Genomic DNA, 7,827 nt, shown 5'->3' with positions numbered 1-7,827 from the left:
GCATCAAATGTTGAAAGGATAGTGCATATTAAAATTTCAATTTGACACGTACACTTGTACCTTTTTCACACTTCCTCTCACACTCCTCTGCTTTTCCTCTGTTTTTTTAATATTTTTTTTTATTTTATTTATTTTGTTTGTATTATTTGGAAATTGTTGTTACTAGATTAGTGCCAAAATCTAAAGGGTCAATTGGCTAAATGTCCAATTTTTGTACCTAGATTTGGATAGTTTTTGGGGAGTTTTGGTCAAGGAGGGCTATAGGTCAAATCTTGGATTTTGTGACCATTTGGATAGTCTTATGATATCATCAAAATTTATAAATAAAACATAAAAAGAAATACTCAAATTGAGAGAAAATACACAATTTATTTTACTAGTTTCACAAGAGTACTAATGTATCAATGTGCACACAATTTAGCAAAACTAGCTTATAGAGAAATAATGTGAGGTTTATAAAAAGTACGAGTGTGGAGTGTTATATGAGATTGGGAGACAATAATAATGATCTCTGAGAAAATAACACTCTAGTGTTTATGGATGAAAACTAATACATTAGTGTTTATCAAATAAAAATAACATAATTTCTCAATAGAATTATGTGTTAATATGAAATAAGTGCAACATGCATTACTCATTGTATCAAATCAACTGGATGCACCTAACTATTAAAAAAAAACTAAATAAATAATTAATTTCCCAAAATAATGTACCCTTCATTTCATATCAATCGCAACACTAGGGCGTTCACAAAGTTTAAGAAAATTTATAAAGTGGGTTTCAAATAGGATTTTTTATGATACCACTTCCATTTCATATTATTTGCAACAATTAAGAGAAATAATAAAATATTTGTGAAAGTGGGGTTAATGAGAGATAGAAATTATAAAATAATGGTGGGTCTTTTCCAAATATAAAAGAGTTGCAATTAATATGAAACTGATGTTGTTTTCAAAAAAAAAAAAAAATATATGAAACTAATGTAAAAGAAAAGTGTTGCAATTAATACGAAATAAAGGGAGTAATAACATAAGACTAAAGTTTCTCAAGGGGTTAAAGTTGTTTTTTCAACTAATAAAATAGAGATAACAATGTACTTTTATGATTTTTTCCCCCTCTGTTTCTCTCCTTTAGTTATACTTCGCTACTCTAAGCCCACGACATAGCATCACCTCACCGCTCCAACTACCTAGCAGTTAGCAAATATCTTTCCCCAGGGAGTTAGTATGTGCCTAATTTACATATTTTGCTACTAAGGTATCTTTTGTTCGGTTGGATGGCTTACTGCCTTGAAGCGACAATACCTCTGTGTATGTAGTGTTGGTTGGGTTGGTATATGCAGTGTTGTTGGGTAATTGTCTATGATTTTGGTGAAGAATTCGTCATTGTTGCTTTGAGAAGGCAAGAAGGAAGGTATGAGGAAAAAAGGGGTGAGTCCGCAATATTTGAGAAACATCTATATACATTGGTTTAAAATTATTTCTCATAATACCGGTCATACAGACTTGGTTCAAGGTTCGTATTTGCAAGTATGAAACCACTAACATTATTGATAGTTCTATCAAACATAGAACGTCTAATGGTGTTAGCAATTTTATATACTACGTATAAAACCTCTAATACCATTGTGATTATATATAATTTGGTAATGCCATTAAGTGGTTCTGTATAATATGGCAAAAGTGAAAGATAATGTAAACGAGGCAGCTTCAACTTCAAATCGCTAACGGTATTAGAGGTTTTATGCATGGAACTACTAATGGTATTAGTGGTTCTATACATAAATACACTAATATTGTTAGCGGTTTTGTTCGAATCGATTATACGTGGATGGTATTACAAGAAATAGTTTTTGTTATAATTTTTTTTATTATTATATTGACTTGCATAAGAAATTAGTTTGCATTTTAGCATATTTAAGAAAAATTGCCCCAAAAAAAAGAAAAAAGAAAAAGAAAAAAGAAAATCTAAACCCACCGAGAAACCCTTACCCAAGCCTCTTTCTTGCATGATGGACCAAATCAGTCAAATTTCCACCTCCTTCAAACCCCAATAATATTAATCTTCATTTCTTGTTATTTTTGAAGCAAGCTCAATTTAATGGAAGAATCAAGATTGACCCTTGTTACAACTAAGCCTTGTTTTGGCCTTCCCACTGCTTGCCCCGATTGCTTGCCTGTCTACTTCTATCTCAAATTTGCTCGTCTTCCTTTTGATTTGTGCTTCCATTCTACCTTTCCTGATTCAGGTACTGTTTTCAACTTTGAATTCCCAGTTTTTTTTCTGTATTTTATTTTTCTGGGTACTTGTTAGTTTGCTGAAATTTGGTTAATTTCTCACATAAATTGAATGGGTTTTTGTTGTTATTGTTATTATGATTTTTTTTTTTTTTGGTTGCTATTTTTTGTTTGTGCATTGCCCTTTGCTTTATATTGGGGAAATGTGTTGGGGGTCTTGTTAGTCTGGTAGATTTTGTTGTTGGAAATTTTGGTTGATTCATGAAGAAGGCTATATTGGGTTATTGGTTTGGAAATTATATTTCATTGTAGCTGAATTTGAGCTAATTTGTATTTTTGGGGGCGACTTCGCGATTATAGATACCCTTATTTGGCATGAATAATTTCTGGGTAGGCATTTTTGGCTGAGATAGTGCTTGATTTGTGCTCAGATTCTTGTGGGATTAGTTGTGTAGTTCCAAGGAGGATAGCCCAAATTTAGTGAATGGCACTTTAGAGGAAGAAGAAGAATCATTGAATTGCTGCAAGTATGGACTATGGACTAGATTTTTGTTAATGGAACAGTAATTTATCATACTTCTAAGTATACTATCAGTGAAAATGCTAAAGTTGCTGCATTGTGATTTTTGTTACAAAGGAAATGGGTTTAGCTGTTATCTATTGAAAAAATTTACTCAATGTTCTTACACCTATTCTTAGATGTCAAGATCGGTATCAGGGATAATCTAAGGAACAATTATGGACTTTGCGCATTTAGGCCTATAACTTATCAGTTTGAAACACAGTTAGAAATGAATAGTCACAAGAGTTCCCTGTTGTAATGATAAGAACCGACTTGGCCACATAGTTAGCCATCACTGATTCGTCAACGGTTCAAAATTCATCTCCCCATATTGAGATACTTGAATATCGTTTGGCACGATCAGGAAAAAAAGTTCTCATCAGGTGCTAGTTAGTGGCATCGAACCCAATTTAAATGTGAATTAATGTAAATGAATCCACATGTTCTACTTTCCATATTGCAAGTAAAATTTCAATAAGAAGCTAAAACCTGTTCGAGCTTTACATCACAGTGATCAGAAATATAAAGACTTTCAATACATAAGTTGACTAGATTTTAAATTTACACAGAACTTATACTCTGCGTAACTTGAAGCTATGTAGAATCATTTTATGCATAATCATTCCGTCCAACTAGCTGCTTCCCTTTTCCTAATCTCTTACCCCTTGTCTATCTCAACCCCTCTGAAATAAACGTTGGTGTGATTTAATTACCATTGTTGGATTTTTTCATTTCATGTTCATCTGACCTTACAATGTGCTAGATATTTAGATAATCACAGTTGTCAGTAATCAGTCATGAGTTGTACCTACAGAAACTATTGTATATGCTTTTCAAAAAACTTCCTGAAATGCCTGAGTTATTATATTTTATGTGATGTGGGCTTATGTTCTTTTTTTTTTTTTTTTTTATTAGATCAAATTCCATATGTTGAGTCTGATTCTTACGTGGCCTACAACAATGAGAATGGCGGGGTCATCAATCGCTTAAGAGAAGATGGTATTGTTGATTTGGACTCTGATTATCACACTATCCCAGAATGGATATCAATGAAGGCGATGGTTAGCAGCTGGCTTGTGGATGCCCTTGTATATGAGCTATGGATAGCTTCAGACAAAAAGTCTGTACAAAAGATCTACTATTCTGATCTTGCATGGCCCATTGGAACTATTCTCTACTTCAAGCAAATTCATGCTGTGAAGAGCCAGCTTGGAATCACCAATGAAAATGCCGAGAGAATAGAAACTGAGGTCAAACTTTGTTCTGATATTTGTTATTCTAATTTGTGAATGGACAAGCGTTTGATCTGATTGATCAGTCATTGCATCTCTTTCCTTGCTTGTTTACAAGTTCTGTGGTAACAGATGTTGTTTTTGGAGTTTGTGTGAATAATTTTTCCCTCCTATCACTAAGCACTGTTGTGAACTTTGCCTGTCTAACTATTCCCTTTTACCTCTTCCATGAAGCTTAAAATTTTTCCAGTTTGAGTTTTTCTAATCTGTAATCCTCTTTTTCTACAGATCTATAGGAGGGCGAGTATAGCATATGGAGCTCTTTCAACTCAGTTGGGAGAGGACTCTTATCTTTATGGAGACAGGTTCCTCTGCAATTGTTGACATTAGTGTTTTTTTATTTTTTTTAAATTTTTATTAGTATGCGAAACACAAGATGAATGTTAATACTGATTCAGCCCGGATTGATTTTGCCTTTTTTATTGTAGGCCTAGTAGTTTGGATGCCTTATTCCTTGGTCACTTGCTGATTGCCCTTCAGGCTTTACCTGTAAGTTACCAGACAAGTACTGTTGTTCTATTGAGAACTCATATCTAAAATGCCAAATGTAACAAACTTAGTAATTAACTAATTATTAATATTTAATTTGAATGAAAAGTATTTTGTGCATATAAACTAACTTATATGTGGTTTCAAGTTGATCTGTATCTTGTTATGTATTTTGCTTGTTTAAAACCTAAATTGGCTTATGCTCCATGAGCTGTTTGATATCCTTGCAAAATCATAAGTTATCTTATTTCAATCTATTAAATTATCTTCTTGGCATAAGCCTAGTAAAGAGTTACACCCAAAAAAAAAAAAAAAAGAAAATAAAATAAAAGAAAAAAGAAAGAGGAAATCTAGTGATGTTAATGATTCTCTGCTATTTGGGATTTCATGACATTGTGCAAATGTAGGTTTTTGCCATGTTCCATCAGATGAAGTGGGGACCTTTGGATTCATTTATTGAGCTAGATGTAGGTGGGCTAATAGGTGTTAGCTTCTTCATTGTCCTGAAAAGTGTGGACCTCAATGAGCTTCTTGATTGTCCAAACTCCAAAGAAGAATTTTGAATAGTTTTAAGCTTCTTGATTGTCCAAAGGAGTATTTTGAGTAAGGTCAAACCTCCATAAATGAAAGTGTCATTTATTTGTGACCAAACGGTTAACACCTAAGGTGGATAGTACTCTGTATTGTGTATATAACCTTACCTGGCAATCTTAATAGTCGTAAGACATAGTAGATTATTTGTTATAATGTTGTAGCCAACCTCTGTTATCTCAAGAAGAAATAGAGGCAATAGGCTCACAAGAACAATGATAGTTGAAAAATCACTCGGAATTGACAATTAAGTATGCGTCAGTTTAGTGAACTTTTTAGTTATGTTACATATAGTGAATTCGTGATCATTAAGTGTTACTATGATTTATGTATTTACAGTTAATGCATTTCTGTTTATTTTAAGTTCTTTCAGCTTTCAGTACTTGCTTTTGTGTTTTCTTTTTGTTAGATTTTCCAATGTCTTATTTTTTAAAATTTTAATTTAAAATTTGTAGGAGACATCGGTTTTAAAGAGCAAGATTTTGAATTTCAGCAATCTTGTGAAATATACTGAAAAGCTCAGTGCTGAGTTCATTGACTCTTCACCAGAATCAGCTGTTCCAGCTTGGTCAAAAGTTTCATCATTTGAAGGACAGCCGTCATCTTCTACAAAAAAGCCAGGAGGCTTTTCTAACTGGAGTAAGATACTATATCTAATGTGATGTCTCATGATTAAATGAATAGGATGCCTTTTTCTTGCTCTTTGGGTATTGTTACATTCATTAAGTTGTAGGCATGTTCATTTTCATTGGTTGCATGATATTTGAACTTGTCTTGGAGAGTTGAGGCAAGACAGCTAGGGAATGATCCACAAATATCTGTTATTCTCCACTTTTATAAGGTCTGTAGGCATGTGATATCCAGAATAACATATTTTTGACGAAGGTGTGTGAAAAGGTGATAGCTTCTTGATTTTCCTGAAAATGGTGAATCGTTGGATTTAATTATTAAGCTGTAGGCTCGGTACAGACTTGTTCTTTAGAGTGTCAGGAAAATTAATAAGTTTGAAATTATAAATTAATACATTAAAGCAGCCAGGGATTCTTTGTGGATGTTAGTTTTTAACATCAGCAAAGTTAGATTCATAGGTTAATGATGGAATTATGACTATCAACACACACTTGGGCTTATCACAGGGTACCTGTGTGTAAAAATTTCCCATTTATGAATGAAGCGTGTCAGCAGATCTATACAATTAATGTCACCGGACTCTATGTTCTGTTTTGAGGTTTTATTATTTCCCTCTACACAATGAGCAATAGAGAAGTCAAGATCCCAAAAAAGAGGAGAAAAAAGAAGATAGAAAGAGGAAGGCTTTATGATAATATTAGGATATTGAGGCAGTAATGATTTGCTATAAAGCCGTGTTGATAAGGCAACATTTTGCTCAGAAATTTAGTATGTGATTGTTATAAATTTTGTGTTGTTAGTTTTCTCTTTTGTTTGAGCGCCATGTCTTCCACCTCAGCAAACCTTTTGATGATTATTGCATCTTTTTCTCGTTCAGAATTTGTAGTCCATTTACTCTCTTCCTGAATGACACACTGTTTCTGTCTTTGTTATTATCTGTATTGACTTGTTGAGGGAAAATGTATAGGTTCAAAGCCAAAAACTAAACCTAAAAAGGAAAGGTCAGAGGAAGAAAAGAAGTTCAGACGAAGGGCCAAATACTTTCTAGGAGCTCAGCTAATATCAGTCCTCGTGTTCTTGTCACTTCTCGGTGGCTCTGATGTTGGTGAAGTGGAATATGACGGAGATGATGATGGTGTAGATTATCTCAATTAAGTTCAGAGTAGATTATGAGGCTCAGCTACTCACAATCCATCTGACCAGTTTTTTGCCATCATTTTTGTAAGATGTCGACGTAATAACCCCCCAACCCTTGTCAGCCGTTTCTGCATGGAAAAGACAGGAGTTTTGGTTCACAGTTGAAGGGATTTGTTCCCATTATGTTTTTTTGGAAGAAAAGAGTTGATTCATTATTTACAAGTAGGCTATTCGGCTAATCATGTCCAGAACGAATATGTACACTGAGTTTAAGCAGACCTGTGTTATCAAATTTGATTTTTTCAAAGATATGAGCTGAAAGTTAAGAGGTACTCCTTTCTTTGGAAAGTTGTGTGAAGTTTTCTAAGAACTTCCTGTATCTATCAGTACTGTACAAAGGTCAATAAATCTGATTTACCAACATAACTCACATGTGAGGTCTGGCTGTCCGGGAAGCTTACAGACCTTACACAATGATTTATGTTAGTTGGCTACTTTATCAACAGTCCTTTTTAAATGTGTTAAATAGGTTTGGGTTGGGGTCTTTATTGGGTGACGCGTAATGAAATTTTAATCAATACTTACAGGTTCATTTCATAATATTTTAGTTACATGACAAAGACGGGGCATCACCATAAAAATTTACTTTGGTCCTTTAATAATTTTGCGCTTTCCCTCTCCCTTACCATAAAAAAGGATGCTTTAGGTTTTTCCAATCAAAGGGGCTAGCCTAACTTTTCTCACTCAATCAAAAAAAGTAAAAGATAAAAAAAATTTAGTTACGAATACTGTTGTGGGTACAATTCAGTGAATTCACTGCTAGATATTTTCAATTCCAAACTAATCATGGCTCATGTATAATCCTTTTATACAAGGGAGCCTCGAGAAT

General features: G+C 33.6%; 1 protein-coding gene across 1 annotated transcript; it reads left to right on the top strand.

Annotated features, from left to right (window-relative positions):
• Positions 1 to 1,965: 1,965 nt before the first annotated feature.
• Positions 1,966 to 7,273, top strand: LOC110690867 (mitochondrial outer membrane import complex protein METAXIN-like). Its single transcript, XM_021867753.1, has 6 exons — positions 1,966 to 2,248; positions 3,715 to 4,049; positions 4,320 to 4,396; positions 4,520 to 4,580; positions 5,627 to 5,810; positions 6,769 to 7,273. The coding sequence occupies exons 1-6, from the start codon at positions 2,101 to 2,103 to the stop codon at positions 6,954 to 6,956; spliced, it is 993 nt and encodes a 330-aa protein (XP_021723445.1). The 5' UTR covers positions 1,966 to 2,100; the 3' UTR covers positions 6,957 to 7,273.
• The last annotated feature ends 554 nt before the right edge of the window (positions 7,274 to 7,827 follow it).

The sequence above is a fragment of the Chenopodium quinoa genome, unplaced genomic scaffold (genome assembly GCF_001683475.1).
Source record: "Chenopodium quinoa cultivar QQ74 unplaced genomic scaffold, ASM168347v1, whole genome shotgun sequence".
Lineage (NCBI taxonomy): Eukaryota > Viridiplantae > Streptophyta > Magnoliopsida > Caryophyllales > Amaranthaceae > Chenopodium > Chenopodium quinoa.
Note: the sequence above shows the minus strand (reverse complement) of the source record. Positions and strands in the feature narration are given on the sequence as shown.

Coding starts and splice junctions, on each gene's coding strand:
- LOC110690867 (XM_021867753.1), top strand. CDS start 2,101: ATGGAAGAATCAAGATTGACCCTTGTTACAACTAAGCCTTGTTTTGGC. Junction 4,581..5,626: donor TTGCCCTTCAGGCTTTACCT/GTAAGTTACCAG, acceptor TAAAATTTGTAG/GAGACATCGGTTTTAAAGAG. Junction 5,811..6,768: donor AGGAGGCTTTTCTAACTGGA/GTAAGATACTAT, acceptor GAAAATGTATAG/GTTCAAAGCCAAAAACTAAA.